At 59.5% G+C, this 16249-nt stretch overlaps 2 protein-coding genes and 1 long non-coding RNA gene across 8 annotated transcripts in view; 2 read left to right on the top strand and 1 right to left on the bottom strand.

Annotated features, from left to right (window-relative positions):
- BRD4 (bromodomain containing 4) overlaps nucleotides 1-6941 on the top strand; it is an 87007-nt gene extending 80066 nt beyond the window's left edge. For 4 of the 6 annotated variants that reach the window (XM_053897885.1, XM_053897882.1, XM_053897886.1 and 1 more), the window contains 6 exons: nucleotides 505-1092; nucleotides 3672-4046; nucleotides 4178-4308; nucleotides 4433-4638; nucleotides 4740-4980; nucleotides 5369-6941. In XM_053897885.1, the coding sequence (XP_053753860.1) occupies nucleotides 505-1092; nucleotides 3672-4046; nucleotides 4178-4308; nucleotides 4433-4638; nucleotides 4740-4980; nucleotides 5369-5437 (1610 nt within the window). In that variant the 3' untranslated portion in view covers nucleotides 5438-6941. The remainder of the gene's footprint in view (nucleotides 1-504; nucleotides 1093-3671; nucleotides 4047-4177; nucleotides 4309-4432; nucleotides 4639-4739; nucleotides 4981-5368) is intronic. The other 2 variants (XM_053897884.1, XM_053897883.1) reach the window with 1 other exon arrangement.
- A 1518-nt stretch (nucleotides 6942-8459) lies between these two features.
- LOC109247514 (uncharacterized) lies at nucleotides 8460-10297 on the bottom strand. Its single transcript, XR_002071760.2, has 2 exons — nucleotides 10185-10297; nucleotides 8460-9007 (listed from the first exon to the last, which is right to left on the bottom strand). It is a non-coding gene; the product is annotated as an uncharacterized LOC109247514 (long non-coding RNA).
- Nucleotides 10298-10394: 97 nt separating this feature from the next.
- EPHX3 (epoxide hydrolase 3) lies at nucleotides 10395-13611 on the top strand. Its single transcript, XM_019416135.2, has 7 exons — nucleotides 10395-10637; nucleotides 10873-10958; nucleotides 11302-11459; nucleotides 11553-11681; nucleotides 12509-12612; nucleotides 12707-12843; nucleotides 12931-13611. Exons 1-7 carry the CDS (start codon nucleotides 10395-10397, stop codon nucleotides 13154-13156), a joined length of 1083 nt encoding a protein of 360 aa, XP_019271680.2. The 3' UTR covers nucleotides 13157-13611.
- Nucleotides 13612-16249: the final 2638 nt, after the last annotated feature.

Raw genomic sequence — 16249 nt, 5'->3', positions numbered from 1 at the left:
AAGCCATTAAGGAAATGACGGGAGACTGAGACGCACGCCATGGGACAGGCCCCGCATAGAGTTAGTTCTTTGATACGGAAGACACTGATTTGTTCCTTCCGTGGGGTGGGTGTCGTGCGAGGTAGAAAAAAGATACGCTGCCGCACGCTGCCTCACGCTGCCTCCAACCTGGGGATGGAGGTGCTGGGGGATGCATGCACACTTGGGCCAGAGACAAAGTAGCTGGGGGTGGGGGGGGGGGGGGCGGTTGGGGAAGGCCTGCTCTGAGACCCACAGGGCAAGGAGGGAGGTCGGGGGGCAGGGCACAGGGCAGAGTGGCACTGGCGAGGGGCCCGATCCCATAGACTTCTCTGGAAGCTGTTCTTATTCCTGAATTTGTGGGAGGCCAGGGAGGGTGGGGCAGCCAGTGGAGGGAGACCCGTAGGAGGTCAGGATGGAGTGGGAAGGCTGGGCCGTGGGGGTGCAGAAGCCGTGAGCCTCACTGCCGCGCCCTTGTCTTTCCAGCTTTGCACAACGCGCTGCCCCAGCAGCCGTCGCGGCCCAGCAACCGAGCCGCCGCCCTGCCCCCCAAGCCCGCCCGGCCCCCGGCCGTGTCACCTGCCCTGGCTCAGCCACCCCTTCTCCCACAGCCCCCCATGGCTCAGCCCCCCCAAGTGCTATTGCAGGAGGACGAAGAGCCACCCGCCCCACCCCTCACCTCCATGCAGATGCAGCTCTACCTGCAGCAGCTGCAGAAGGTGCAGCCCCCCACACCGCTACTCCCTTCCGTGAAGGTGCAGTCCCAGCCCCCGCCCCCCCTGCCGCCCCCACCCCACCCCGCCGTGCAGCAGCAGCTGCAGCAGCAGCCGCCACCACCGCCTCCCCAGCCGCAGCCACCGCCCCAGCAGCAGCACCAGCCCCCCCCGCGGCCCGTGCACATGCAGCCCATGCAGTTCCCCACCCACATCCAGCAGCCCCCACCACCCCCGGGCCAGCAGCCCGCACACCCACCCCCTGGCCAGCAGCCGCCACCGCCACAGCCCGCCAAGCCTCAACAGGTCATCCAGCACCACCCTTCACCCCGGCACCACAAGTCAGACCCCTATTCAACTGGTAAGTCGGCCCTTGCCCCCTCCCCCGCCCCGCCCCGGGCTCTGGGAAAACTGGTGTTGGGCCCAGAATCTTGTCTTTAAGAAGCCCAGTGGGTCAGCTCAAGCTCCAGGCTGAGGTGGGCCCAGAGAGTTGAGCCTTGAAGGCTCTGGGTTGGTTGGAGAGGTGGCCGAGAGGGGGCGTTGGGGCTTCATGTAGCATTGTTATCTGGGGTCTGTCTTGACTTGCCACCTGAGATGACTGAGAATGGGGTCCCCGCTGGCCCTTGTCTGGGAAGTCGCAGTCACGAGCATTACAGTACGTTGTGATCCTGTTAGGCAGGGAAGCCAGGAGCCCAGGGAGGCATCTTATCCATTTCTGAGAGTCAGGACAGGCTTCCTGGAGGAGGTATCAAAGAATGAGCCAGAGCTAATTTAAACAGGGTAGGAAGTGAGGTCCAGACAGAGTTAGGGGGCAGGCCAGGGTAGCTGGGGCTGTTTGGGAACCTGTAGAACTAGGTGCCCTGCTCTCAGCGTTGTAAAGCTCACCTGGTACATGAGGACCATGTGGGAGAAAATTGGGTTTAAGCTGAGAGGTGGCTTGGGGCACACCCAGGAGCCATCTTGCATTTCCTGCTCCCTTTCTCCAGCCTGGTTCAGGCTGCCCTTTCCCACAGCAGTGGTCAGGCTGCACCCTCTCGCCTTTCCTGGCCCCTGTTTTTTAAGTGTCTGTGACCATACCGTGCCGGGCAGCTTCAGCGAGGGGGATTGTTCCAGTCAGTGCCTCCTGGTGTGCTGACGAGTGAGGATCAAGGTTGAAGTTCTTGGACTTGGCAGGGAGGACCACGTAGCCTGGCTGGGGAGTGCAGGTGCCGCCTGCAAATTGAACAACAAGGCTGTTGATCTCGGGCCGTGACTGCTCCTAAACCTAGCAAAAGCTGCCAGGTGCCAAGTGGATCATCGCATGCCCTGAGCCAAGAACAGCTGTCTGTCCTCCCTGGGAAAGGCTGCTGCTGGTCCCAGCAGCTGTGCTGCTCGCCTGTTTTCGCCCTTGAGGAAGGCCAGGCTTCCCTGTGGGGGGCAGTGGGGGAAAGGGGTAAGCCTCCTCTGGCCACCTACGCCATGAGTCCCCAGGCCCACCTCCCCTGCTCTCCTGCGGCCTGGGATGGGTCACAGGGAGCAGTGTGGGTTGGAACGCAGCCGGGGACTTCGGGCCAAAGGCCAAGTGGTTGGAGTCTCAAGGGGGTTTCACAGGCATCTGTGGGCATGTGGCCAGCTTATAGGCACTACCCCCGAGCCATTGAACCTCCCCTCTAACGACTGGTAGATTAAACAGGTGCTGCTGAGGGAGCCACCCAGACAAGAGACTGTTGCAGTCCTGTCCTATGCCTGCAGATCCCTAGGCCTGGACTGGGGCCACCGACACCAAGTCTGGCAAAACCTGCCACGCGGGGCCAGGGGCCAAGGGGTCAGGGGCAGGCTGATCCTTGGCACCATGTTGTCTCTGAGCAGCCGTTCTACCTCTCTGAGGTTAGGAGCAAGTTCTGGGCTCTAGAGGGATGGGGGCAAGGAAGGTCCACCATACTTTGGGGCATTGTGGTCTGTGCCAGGCCCAGGAGACTGGTGGAAGGCCAAGGGTGTCTGTATCTGTGCTGGCAGATGGCGGCTGGAATCCAGCCTGGAGAAGGTCAGTGGAAGGGCCTGCGTGCGGAACTTGGGTTAGGTTGTTCAGTGTGAGGCACAAGGCAGGACCGGGAGCACGGAAGGGCACTGCAGAGAGGTGGCTTTGTGTTAATGGGCAAGTATGGCTTGTCCCATGCTGGGGCCAGCCAAGACATGTCAAGGATCCAAGCAGGAGGGTGTTTCCATGCTGGAATAGGTAGAGAGTTGAAGGCGGGACTTGGTGACTGTGACCTAAGGCTGTTTTCTCACCAGTGAAACTGGGGAGTCAGGCTTAAGTGCTTTGATGGGGCTTTCAAGACTCCTGCCCTGTGCCAGGTGCTTGAACCTCATGGCTGCCTGGATCTCCACTGACCCTCCCCTATGCTCCCACCCCACTGTTGGTTTGAGGAAGGTGGGTGGCTGGCTGGGTGGGCTGGCTCAATTCCCATAAGAACCACAAGGTGAGGACTGTTCTCCCGGCTCTGCTGTGGTGGGCCAGTTCCAGGAGTCCCCCTTGTGTGGGGCTTGCAATCTAAGTTGTGTGGGGAGGGAGGGTCCTGGGCATCTGGCCCTAGGCCCAAAACATTTGTCCATGCAGGCAGGTTAAGCCATGCGTGGACAGCTGGGAGCCCAGGATGTCTATTCTGTGAGGTTATTGAGGTCCCTTATATTTAACCCAGCCTGTGCCATAGAGGCATCTGGAAAGCTTTTAAAAAGCACTCGGGCCCAGACCTTACCTGCAACCAAATACATCAGAATCCACTTTTCAAAGATTCTTGGTGATTCTGACACCAGGACTGAGCTCGTGGCTCCACAAAGCGCTGGTATACGCACAGCAAACTAGGGGCCTGACCTGCTCAGGGCTCAGCCACTGTGGGTCTCAGCCGGGCCCAGGCCAGTGGCTTCCATACAAGTTGATGTGCTCCTTGTCACCTCTCCTAGGTCACCTTCGCGAAGCCCCCTCCCCGCTTATGATACATTCCCCCCAGATGCCACCGTTCCAGAGCCTGACCCACCAGTCGCCACCCCAGCAAAATGTCCAGCCTAAGAAGCAGGTAAAGGGCAGGGCTGGGCCACAGCCCCCAGGGCCAGGTGTGGGCCGGTGCCAGAGGCACCCACCTGCCTCACCGGCCACCGTGCCTGTGCCGTCCCAGGAGCTGCGCGCGGCCTCTGTGGTCCAGCCCCAGCCCCTGGTGGTGGTTAAGGAGGAGAAGATCCACTCACCCATCATCCGCAGCGAGCCTTTCAGCCCCTCGCTGCGGCCAGAGCCCCCTAAGCACCCGGAGAGCATCAAGGCGCCCGTTCACCTGCCCCAACGTGAGTGCCCTCTCTGCCCCCGGCCTGCACTGGACGAGAGCTTTCTGTGGGCTTATTGACTGTGCCCTGCTGGGCTTGGGGGCAGGGGGGAATGGGCCCCAGCCGAGGCCCACAAGCAGTTTGTGTTCCAGGGCCTGAGATGAAGCCTGTGGACGTCGGGAGACCTGTGATCCGGCCCCCTGAGCAGAATGCACCCCCACCAGGGGCCCCCGACAAGGACAAACAGAAACAGGAGCCGAAGACACCAGTTGCACCCAAAAAGGTAGGAGCAGTGAGTCCACGAGTGTCCCTCACTCCAGGGAGGCACCTTGGTGGGTGTGCCCGCAGGCTCTGGGCCTCTTGGCAGGGCCCCTCACCCCCCACCCTGTGGTCTCTCTGCCTGGCAGGACTTAAAAATCAAGAACATGGGCTCCTGGGCTAGCCTGGTGCAGAAGCATCCCACCACCCCGTCCTCCACAGCCAAGTCCTCGAGTGACAGCTTCGAGCAGTTCCGCCGCGCTGCCAGGGAGAAGGAGGAGCGTGAGAAGGCCCTGAAGGCGCAGGCCGAGCACGCGGAGAAGGAGAAGGAGCGGCTTCGGCAGGAGCGCATGAGGTGGGCTGGGGCTGCAGGCAGCCTGGGGTTTTCTGGGGCTTGCTCTGCCCTCCTTCCCGCCCTGCCCCTGCTCACTGGCGGCTCTGGCCTGCTCTCCTCAGGAGCCGGGAGGATGAGGATGCGCTGGAGCAGGCCCGGCGAGCCCACGAGGAGGCTCGCCGGCGCCAGGAGCAGCAGCAGCAGCAGCAACGGCAGGAGCAGCAGCAGCAGCAGCAGCAGCAGGCGGCCGCCGTGGCCGCGGCCGCCGCCCCCCAGGCCCAGAGCTCCCAGCCCCAGTCCATGCTGGATCAGCAGAGGGAGTTGGCCCGAAAGCGGGAGCAGGAGCGAAGGCGCCGGGAAGCGGTGAGTGGGGGGGACCTCTGGGCAGGGGCTGCGAAAGGGGGCCGCGAACCCCGGGGTGAAGGCAGTCTCTCTCCGAGGGGTGGGGTGAGCACCCCATGCAGGGAGGGGGTGCTCAGGACAGGGTGAGAGGTGGGGTGAGCACCCCGTGCAGGGTGGGGGGGTCGTGGGGCGGGACGGGGGCGGTGCTCAGGACAGGGCTGCTGCTTCTCTGCACTGTGCTGGCCTCAGGGTCTCAGAGGGGGCTCAGAGCCAGTGCCGAGGTGCCTGGATGTGGGCCCTGAGGGCATGGCCAGTGCTGGAAGGGGCTGAGGGGTGGGCGGGGAGTTCGGAAGCCATCGCCAGGGGGGGCACCTCTTCTCACTCCCTCCTTCCCACCTCTCCCCTCCAGATGGCAGCTACCATTGACATGAATTTCCAGAGTGATCTATTGTCAATATTTGAAGAAAATCTTTTCTGAGAGCACCTAGGTGACTTCTGACTCTGATTTTCTGGCAAAACGTTGACTCTCCATAGTGTTAGGGGCGGCAGTGGAGGCGGTAGCAGCGGCGAGGGGGTGTCTCCGGGCCTGGCCCTCCTGCATGCTGTGCCCGGGGCAGGCCTGACGGGCAGCTGAGGATCGCAGAGCCTGTCTGCCTTACAGCCAGCTGGACAGCCCGCCACCCACCACCCCCTCACGGGACGTCAGCTCAGAGCACGCCTCGCCACGAGCAAGTGCCGGCCAGACCCAAGCCGCGCGTCCCCGCGTGCAGGGTACAGGCCCTGCTCTCCGCCAAATGTCTACACAGTATACACAGGACATTGTTGCTGCCGCCACCACCGTGACTGGTTTCTGTCCCCGAGAAAGTGACGTTCGTGACGTCCTGCCCACCAGGAGTCCTTCCCCCCACACCCCAGCCACCACCGCCCGCTCCCAGGAGGCCAGGGCAGGCCCGAGCGAGCTGGAGGCGGGCGAGGGCGCCGGCCCACCCCTTGCTGGCACTGACTTTGCCTTGAACAGACCCCACCCCTCCCCTCCCCCCACAAGCCTTTAATCGAGAGCCGCTCTCTGTAAGTGTTCGCTTGTGCAAAAGGGAATAGTGCCGTGGAGGTGTGTGTGTGTCCATGGCAATTCGGAGCGAGGTGACTGTCACACGCGCGTGTGTGGGCCGGCCTCGCCCGGTGAGTGAGGCCACCAACCAAAGTCAGTTCCTTCCCAACTGTGTTTCTGGGTTTTTTTGTTTTGTTTTGTTTTGTTTTTCCTATATATATATTTTTTGTTGGATTCTATTTTATTTTTAACTCTCTCTTCTCCTCCAGACACAATGGCACTGCTTATCTCCGAAATGGTGTGATCGTCTCCTCATTGAGCGGCGGCTGCCACCGCGCTGTGGGTAGTGTGTGACCGTGGCTGTACTGTGTAGTGAACATAGTTGGCATATCTTTGTTTGAAGTTTGTTGGTGACTCCACCAAACTGGTGTAAAAAAAAAACTCAAAAAAACCCACAAAAAACAAAACAAAACACAAAACACACAAAAAAAAAACTGCCTATATTTTACTCAGTTTCAAACTTTATTAGTCTATTTTTAATTATAAAGCCATGTTTTCTTTTCCCTCCCCACTCCTTTGTTTTTTAATGTCAAATCTGTTTTGAGTTGTTTTTTACCAGGAAAGGAAGGGCCAGGGGATGAGGCGGGCACCGGGGGCTGGGGGCCACAGACCACTGAGGCAGAGGCTCCCCACCCAGCCTGACCAGCCGGCTGCCACTTCCCCTACTTTTTTTTTTTTTTTTTTTTTTTTTTTTTTAATTTTATAATTGGAGCCCTTGGTGAGGTTACGTGTGCCATGAGAACCCACTCTACACCACGTCGCTGGTGCCTCAGTGTTGGCCAAACTCTGGAGTCACTGACTGGTTTGACTTTCATACGGTGAATATGCATTTGGTCTGTACTGATCATGGAATAAACACATCTCTCTTTTTTAATGCTGGTGTCTTCCTGACATTTCTTTGTGAACCACCTGTTGCCTAGGTTAGGCCCAGGGCCGCTCCCCCACCCCCCCCCCACCCCCCCAAATCCCAAACCACCTTTGTACAAGAACTACCACCAGGGCCACCTAGGCCGTCTCCTGTGACCACGTTGAAGCTGTGACACGGAGCCCAGGCACCCATTCTTTCTATGGACCCTGGTCTCCTAGCGGGGTGACATGCCCCAGCAGAACCTGGCCAGACTCCAGACAGTATTTTCCCCCCTTCGCCCTCCTCCATCCTGGTCCCCCACTCACCAGAGGACTTGGGCCACTTCTGCCACCTTGCCTGCCTCTACCTTAACTGCTCCTTTCATTTAAGCTCAGGGTTAACCAGATGTTCTTAGATAAGTGTCCATCCCCCACAATGGGATCCTCCCCCGCCCCATGCATGTAGACACGCACGCACACATGCCTGCCCGAGAGATCCTGCCGTATGGCTACCCTGCCCCCCTTGCCTGTGTGCCACAAGGCGAGGGGGGCACTCAAGAGTGGCCCCTAGGATGTAGGATGAAAGTGTATCATTTATGTGTGCAGAGATGTAAACTGAAACATTTCTAGCACTGTTTCTTAACCCCTATCTCCCTTTTCTGTTTCAACCGGAAAAGCCCTTGTATCATCTTGTGTTTGGGATCTGCCGAAACCTCTTGGCAAGAGTGTAGTTCGGGCGACCGGCCAGAGGCCCCCACTTTCCTCCCTACCCTTGCCCCACCCCCCAGCAGGCACTTCCTCGATGTGCCACTGTGCTGCCGGTTCAAGTGGGACTTCATTGGTTCTTTGGGGTTTCTTCCATCTCATCCCACCCCCTCACTTCTGTTCCGTGTTTTGTTCAGTAACTTCCCCAGGCCAGGTCCGACTGTTTAGCTGGAGAAATGGTTTTGTCTGCACCTTCCTTCTAAAGATTTAATTCTGCCATGGCCCTCTCCACACCTCCCTGATGGGTGTTCCTCTAACTGGGTTGTAATTAGAACTTGGATCTACTATTTAATTTCTCTGGCCATTTCCCATTCCCTCCCACAGTACTAGAAATCTTAGTCCTATACAAGAGTAAGAGGTGTGTACAAGCCCCCCACTGTACTGTATGCACGGATCGCTTGGCCAATAATTATGTCAGTGAATCTGAGACTTGTATTAAACACTTTAGACATTTGTAGAAGGGAATTCGTAGACTTTTCACTTATATACTAAAGGTTTTTTTTTTTTTTTGTGCAGTTCTCATTGCAAAAATAAACATTTGTACTGAATATAAAATTAACCATCCTGTGACTACTGCTGTGTTTTTGTCTGAGGGCAAAGCTGGGGTAGGGGGATGGAGGGAGTCAGTTTTGTGTAGCAGAGGAAGAAGGGCGAGCCCCAGACTCCCACCAGCCATGCAGCCAGATTAGAGGACTCAAGGAGGCACAACCGGGATCACCCAGTGGCTGTGGAGGATTGATTTGATGGAAAGTGTAAAAGAAACCGAAGCTGTGATCCAGGCTAATCGTGCAAGAAAAGAAAGGTACTTGGTACAGGGAGAATAAACCTTTGTACAATACAAGCCATGTAATCATAGCCGTCCAACCGAGTCTGAAATACATTGTTTACTGAGGCCGAACCACATAAACCACCATGCCCCTTTAAGTAGGAACCCACAGACTTAATTATGGGCCCAGGATGGTGTCCTGTTCAGCCTTAACAACACAAAGGTAGAGGTTAGCAGTGGGAGGTGACAAAAATAATGAGAAGGGTGTTTAAAGTTAGAGAGGAAACCAAAAGGAAAACTAAAAATGGGTAGGGTCCGTCCAGGGGTGGTGAGGCTTGAGTCCATCCTTAATGAACTTCCTAAATTGGTCCTCAAGAAATGGCCACACAAGCCTGTCGAGCGAGATACCTGGGTAACCACCAGAAGAAAGCTAACAGCGTTCCAATGGCCGCCTCCGGGCGGGAGAGGTGGAGCCCGAGATTGTTGCTTTTTTCATAAATCCCGTTCAGCAAGTTGTATGGCTTTAGGCAAATGACTTAATCCCCGAATTTCAGGTTCGTGGTCTGTAATACAGAGATGTGATAATAGTACCTACACTTAATAGGGTTGTTACGTGGGTTAAACGGTGAGTGACCGTGAAATGTTTAGGATCTTGGGGGAAGGTTGCAAAACAGGAGGAAGAACCTGCCCTGTCGGCCTTCTCGACCGATCCTGACCCACTTCCTCTTTCTGACAGCCCTAGGGACTCAACCGGCCCGGTCCTCCGGCTCGCGGGCCGGGTCAGCCCTCTAGAAGTTAAGAGTCTCCGCGTCTCCATTGGTCGCCACCGGCGAATCCCCACCCCCCAGCCCGGCCTCAACACCTGCCGATTGGCTCCCGGGCGAGACCTGTCACCCGCACGTCAATGACCACCGCCCTCCAATCACAGCCGTGCAGGGGCGGGGCCGGCGGGCGCTGGACTAACTGGAGGACTTCCCGGGGTCGAGGCCACTGGACCCGCCGTTGGAACCAGGCCTGGGTGAGGGTGCTGTTAGGTCTCTCCCAGCCAGGCCAAGGACAGGGCCGCGCACTCCAGGGAGGGGAGCTCCGAAGGGCGGCGGCAGGGGCTCTCAAGTCCTCCCCGGGTTGCGGCGACCGCCCGCGCCTTCTAATCCCAGCCAAGGCACTACCTGTCCCCTCCTTCCGCTTCCGGGCCCGCCCGCCCCGCCATATTAGGTCCCGGCTCCGCCCCCCGTCTCTTCAGCCCGGACCCGGGCCGACCCCCAGCTTATTGGCCCAGCCCTCGCACCCAAAGTATCCGGGCCCAGCCTCCGGCCTTCTCCCGCCCAACTTTAGGCCCCGCCTCATCTGGACCCCACCCTCGCCCCGCCCGCCCTCTAAGCCACGCCTCCATCTCCTATGCAGCTCCTAGGCCAAGGTGGGTCCACGGTTCCGGCGCGTAGGCCGCACCTACCCTGCATTGCTCCGCCCCTTTCACTAAAGTCACCTCCTTATCCCCTGTTTGTCCAGACATCAATCTCCCTCTAGACTTAATATTCCCACCCACCCGCGGCGGGAGTCCTACTAGGCCCCGCCCCCTCATGAAGCCCACCCCCCCCACCCCCCGCCTGCCTAGGCCCCGCCCTCAATTCTCTTCCCCTCTCCTCAAAGCCCCTCCCCAGCCTCGGAAGCCTGGTCCTCGCAGGCTCCATCCCCGCACCCTATCCTTGTTCCCTGTCTCCGTCGCGCACAGGTGTTTACCTGGCACTTAGGTGACTCCTGTGCGGTGGCTGTTTCGATATAAGCCTCCCTCCTCTTTTCTCGGCGCGTTCCTTAAGCCCCGGAGGCACGGAGGGTCCCCAGACCAAAGGCGGTGGGCTTCCCAGCCCGGATCCCGCCTCGCTGCTGCTGCTCTCGCCCCCCGCCCACACCCCCGAAAGCAGCGCCGAAGTCGTCCGGGGTCGCGGCGACATGCCGGAGCTGGTGGTGACAGCGCTGCTGGCGCCGTCGCGCGTCACTCTGAAGCTCCTGCGCGCCTTCATGTGGAGCCTCGTGTTCTGCGCGGCGCTGCTGACCGCCGCCGTCTATGGCTGCATCGCGCTCACGCACGTGCTGTGCCGGCCCCGGCGCGGCTGCTGCGGGCGCCCCCGGCGCACCCCACCCGCCTGCTTGAGCGACCCCACGCTGGGCGAACACTGCTTCCTGACCCTCAAGGTGAGCGCGCGTGCGCGGGCGGCTGTGCGGAGGGCCGTCGGGGCTTCGGGGGTCGAGAACCCCGGGAGGTCGGGCCCCGTCGGGGCCGAGCCCCGGTGAGCGGAGAGCAAATGGTGGAATCCAAACGGGGGTCGGCGCGTGGCCGGAAGGGCGGGCAGTGTGTGTGTGGGGGGGGGGGGGGTGTCAAGCCTAGTGCGGAGGGCCTCCCCGGGTCTCTGACTGTGTCCTCCCCCAGAGCTCGGGCCTGCGCCTCCACTATGTCTCCGCTGGACGTGGCAACGGACCCCTCATGCTGTTTCTGCACGGCTTCCCGGAGAACTGGTAGGTATGAAGCCCAGGGGCTTGGGGCGCCCAAGGCCGCAGGTGGAGCTGGAGGTGCCGCGGGGCTGGCTGGGTAGACCGGGGGCCCAAGGCATAGAAGGGGGTGCTCGAGGACAGGCGTCTCCAGGAATGTCCCTGCAGAGATGGGACAAAGAGGTATCAGTGTCGACGCTGCCCTGGACCCAGAGTGCAGCCGACCTTGCCTTCGGCGCGGGGTTCCCCCATCTTCCTTTCTGGGAAGTCCAGGGCAGGGAAGTGGGGTTGCCGAAAGCCCCTGCCGGGCGTAGGGTGGAGGTGCAGCCTGGGGACCCTGACTCAACCTCCCTCTCCACCCGCCTGACAGGTTCTCCTGGCGCTACCAGCTTTGGGAGTTCCAGAGCCGCTTCCACGTGGTGGCTGTGGACCTACGGGGTTACGGCTCCTCAGATGCACCTCGGGATGTTGACTGTTACACCATCGACCTGCTGATGGCGGACATCCAGGATGTCATCCTGGGCCTGGGTGCGGATACCCCCATCCCAGGCCTGGCCTCCCTCACCCCTGCCTCGCCTCTCCCTGGCTTCTCACCTCCCACTGGTTCCTCTCACCCCCCAGGTTATTCCAAGTGCATCCTGGTGGCCCACGACTGGGGTGCGGTCCTCGCCTGGAATTTCTCCATCTACTACCCGTCCCTGGTGGAGCGGATGGTAGTTGTCAGTGCGGCCCCCATGTCTGTGTACCAAGGTGTGTTGGGGAGCCCGGGACGCTGGAATATGCCCGTGTGGAGGGGCTTATCTCTGTGTCTGCACTTCCTTGTCCACCAGTCAACACCGGCCCCCCCCCCCCCCGGGGGGCTGGGGACACCCATGATGCTCCCAATCTACAATCAGTGAGCGTGCACTCAGGAGTAACTCACGGTTTCTGAGCACTTACAGGTAACAATTGCTCTGACAAGGAGCTTTGCATATACATAACCAACACAAGCCTCTGTGCATACGAAAGTGTCGTTATCTCCACGATCCAGTTGGGGAAACCGAGGCAAGAGAGGCTAAATGTCTTTCTTCTGGCAAGGAAGGCATAGATGAGTAAGCAGATACCCGTCTCATCACCTGATTCTAATTCCCAGTATAATAGTCCTAGTGCTGTGGTCTCTCTCCCGCTCTCTCTCTCTCTCCCTCCGTGTTGTTTCTTGTCTGTCTCTGTCTCTAGACTGTCAGCTCTCAGGCGGGCAAGGGAGTTTTGTTTGTGCCATTTACTGCTGTGTCGCCAGGGTTTTAAACAGGTCCTGGCATACGGTAGGTGCTCAATAAGTATTGAAATGCATCCAGACCTGGGCAGTGGCTGCAGACAGAGGTGTCCCCATTCTGTGGATACAGTGACCACTTGGCAGGGAGGGACACCGGCACCCGGGCCAGGAGGAATGTCGAGTCACCCCCACGAGGTCCGGCATGCGATGACATTCCTGAGTGTTGGTGCATCTGTGTGCCTGACCTGGGTGTGTGTAGGAGTGCGAGGGGGTGGGGCCACCCCAGGCCCAGGCCTCACATCTGCCTTTCCCCTGCCGCCCACAGACTACTCTATGCACCACATCAGCCAGTTCTTCCGTTCCAACTACATGTTCCTGTTCCAGCTTCCCTGGCTGCCTGAGAAGTTACTGTCCATGTCTGACTTCCAGGTGCAGTGGGGCAAAGGCCTGGGGGTACGTGGAGGGTGGGGGGCTGGGACTGGGCAGGCTGGGCACTGAAACCGTAGGTCTGCTGTGTACCCAGATCCTGAAGACCACCCTCACACACCGCAAGAGAGGCATCCCACACTTAACCCCCAACGAGCTCGAGGCCTTCCTTTATGACTTCTCCCAGCCCGGTGGCCTCACTGGGCCCCTCAACTATTACCGAAACCTCTTCAGGTGAGACCAGACCCGGGGCGGAAGCTCAGGAGAGTTCTGGGGGGCAAGGGGGAGGGGCGGTTATTCTGCCACCTGTCTTGGCCCTAGGAACCTTCCCCTGGAGCCCCAGGAACTGGCCACGCCCACGCTGCTGCTGTGGGGAGAGAAGGACACGTACTTGGAGCAGGGGCTGGTAGGAGCCATCAGCAGTCGCTTTGTGCCCGGCCGGCTGGAGGCCCACATCCTGCCGGGCGTGGGGCACTGGATCCCACAGAGCAACCCCGAGGAAATGCACCAGTACATGTGGGCCTTCTTGCAAGACCTGCTAGGCTAGCAGCCCTCGCTCCCTGGCCTGTGTGCACCTGGGAGTCCACACCACGTGCACACCACGACGGACTCCCGGATCACGCACAGGCGTGGAACTCCTAGACCACACACGAGTGTGTCTGTGGATGCCCGCAGGCGCACCAGGCTGTTTGCTCACACACCGGTGTGAGTGTCTGTGCACGTGAACGAGCACTTCAGCCCTGGGGAACCGGGTACTTCTCTCCTCTGCGGAGCTGGATACCCAGCGTCCTACCTCTCCCCTCCCTGGGGCCTTCCCCTTCCTGGCAACGTCAGCCCCCAGAGCTGCACAAACCACAGATTCTGACCTTCCCGTCCCTGGCTTTCATCTCCAATCTGAGTCTTCAGCTAAAAGCTGTTCTGTCCAGTAGGGTAACTGGCAGCCGTATCTGGCTGCTTCGATTTAAATGGAAATTAATTAAAATATGATCGATTAAAAATCCAGTCCCTCGGTCACTCTAGCCATGCTTCAAGGGCTCCACTGACACATCAGCATAAAGCATTCTATTGGACAGTGCTGATGAGGGTACTCCTAGAATAGGGGTGTCTGTACCTGGCTCCTGACCAGCTCTCCAAGGAAAGACCCTCATGTACAAGCAGGTGTGTGTCTAGATTCCTGTCTAGGCAGGCCCTGGGCAGCTCCCACCATCTCCCTCCCGGTTGTGACTCCAGACCCTGTAAGGTCAAGATCTCTAGGTGCGGCCTGGGCAAGATCCCTGGGATCCCTGTCTCAGATTCGTGGAGAAACAGCTCTAGGCTATGCTAGGGTGGATGTTTGAGATTCTGGACAGGGCACAGGAAGGGACCGGCTCCCTGAATGACCATCTGAAGTCTGAGGCCTGCCTCTCCAGCGCCTGGAATCTTCTCCAAGTTAACCACAGATTCCGCTGGTTCTTTGGGGCGGGGGGGAGGGGGGGGGAGTCTCTGGCTCCAGCCTCCAGATGAGGGTGGGACAAATAGAGGGTGAATCATCCAGCCTCAGGCTGGCCATGGCCCTTCTGTCTCCCCAGCCTTTGCCTGGCCTTTGGGGACCATGTCATGACGAATGCTGATGAATCTCTCTGGGGACCTGCAACCTCAGAAAAACATTCTCTTATCCCTGGGATGGGTCTGGCTGGCTAAAACTTGCCTGTTGGTCATCCCCCTCTGTACTGTCTTGTCTCTAACATAACATCCTTTTCATTCATCCTGTGTGTCAGGCACTGATCTAGGCGCTGGGGAGTGAACAACACAGCCTTACTCTGGAGTTAACAGAACGGGCATAGAGAGCTAGGTGAGTGTCTGGCGACTCAGGAAAGGCTTCCCTAGCTGGGGGACACACTTCAGGGAGTGGGAAGCCGTAAGCAGGAAGGTTGGAGGTGGAAATAAGCCTAGGCTACTGGAGTAACAACGTGGGGATTAGTGGCAGCGAGAGAGGAGAAGAGGCCACAGCCAGACCGCCAGGGGCTGTGAGGAGTTTGGATTCGGTTCTCAAGGGGAGTCAGGGAAGAGTTTTCAGCAGGGAGGAACATGGCTTGCATTTTGAAAAGCTCCCTGTTGTGGCCGGACAGTCCCACGCAGGAGTGCGAGCGGCGAGACAGCTGGGGGGCCATGCGCTGCCTCAGCACGGGCGGCCCGTGGGGCCCGACGGGGGCCGGGATCCCCAGCGCCCGACCCACCTCGGGCCCCCCCCCCCCCTTCCAGGGTGGGAACAGTGCCCCTTGGGGTCGAGGAGATGGGCTGGAGGGGAAGGGGACCCCGCGACCTCGGAGCCTGGGGTGGAGGTCTGGGCCGAGGAGGCCTGCGGGCAGGATGAGGGTGGTGTGTCCAGGGGGCGATGGGTCTGGCGACGGTTGCCAGGGTGATGGGGAAAGGGCTGATGGTTGACCGGAACGGGTAGCGGTTGTCTGGGTGATTGGAGGGGCCCAGGCGAAGGCTGACGGGAGGCCTCGGACAGTTGCTGGGGCGACAGGTCCGCTGACGGTTGCCAGGGTAACAAGAAGGCGCCGTCTTCCGCCTCCTCGGCTGCAGGCGGGAGGGAGTCAGAGTCTGGGGGTGGGGGGGAATTCATCGCGGTGATTGGGCAGAGTCCTGGCTAGCGAGCCAATAGAGACTCGTGACTCGGCCGAAGCCAGCCTGAGCCAATCGGGGCGCGCCTTTCTCCCAGAGGCGGGGCTGGGCGCTCGCATCTTTTCCAGGCCGGAGAAGGGACCCGGAGGGTTTGGAGGGAGGCGGCCCGGCTGAGACCCCTCCCAGGCTCGGCGACTCCCTTCCCCTGCTCCGAGCTCCCGGCTCCAGACCGCCTTCCATCATTCATTCATCAGTCAGTCGGTCGCTCAGCCATTCATTCATTCATTCATTCACTCGTTCATCTGTCCTGCCACAGGCTCAAAGACTTTGGCGGTACACCAGAGGAGGGGCAGGGGAGGCGGAGCCGGGCTCGAGTGGAATAAGCAACGCGGGGGGGCGGGGGGGGGGAGGGCACTTGGGGAGTGGGAGGGAAGGCTCCCTGGAGGAAGCAGCCTTGGAGCTAACCCCTGCAAGGATGCTCTCCAACCCACGGAAGCCTCCACGCACAGCTGATTTAGTGTTCCTTGAGACTGGGAGGGAAGTTTGGGATGAGGGAAGACGTGGAAGCAGAGGACACAGGACTCGGATGTCCCGAGCACTCTTAAGCAGGAGTGAGGAGGGAAGGATGGGGACCCCAAGCTGTGAGCCTAGAGGAGATAAGTGGCACATTCAAATGGGGTAAGTTGAGGCAGGTTTGCTACAGGGACCACACAGAGTGAGCAGGGTTTGGAGAAACCAAAGGGGCAAAGCAACCATGGAGAGCCATTACCATCTCCTGGTCCCCCTGACCAGACAAGGGGAAAGAAGGATGTTAGAACCCAAGCACAGATTCAGGCAGACAGGCCCTTTGGTCAAGGGGTGCTACTAGCTGAGCTGACCCCACAGGCAGGGATGCAGGAGGATTAATACCCCATTCTCTCCTTTGGCTTCATCTTCTGCCAGTGCCTCCTATTGGCCAGACCCACCTGGAAGCCAGAGGACAAGGCCGTCCATTGATGCACCAGTAGAGGTCAGCCTCTGGGGGCACGGAGTG

This window comes from Panthera pardus, unplaced genomic scaffold, assembly GCF_024362965.1.
Source record: "Panthera pardus isolate Hobbes unplaced genomic scaffold, ASM2436296v1 HiC_scaffold_8, whole genome shotgun sequence".
Lineage (NCBI taxonomy): Eukaryota > Metazoa > Chordata > Mammalia > Carnivora > Felidae > Panthera > Panthera pardus.
The sequence above is the reverse complement of the archived record's forward strand: the minus strand, read 5'-3'. Positions and strand labels throughout refer to the sequence as shown.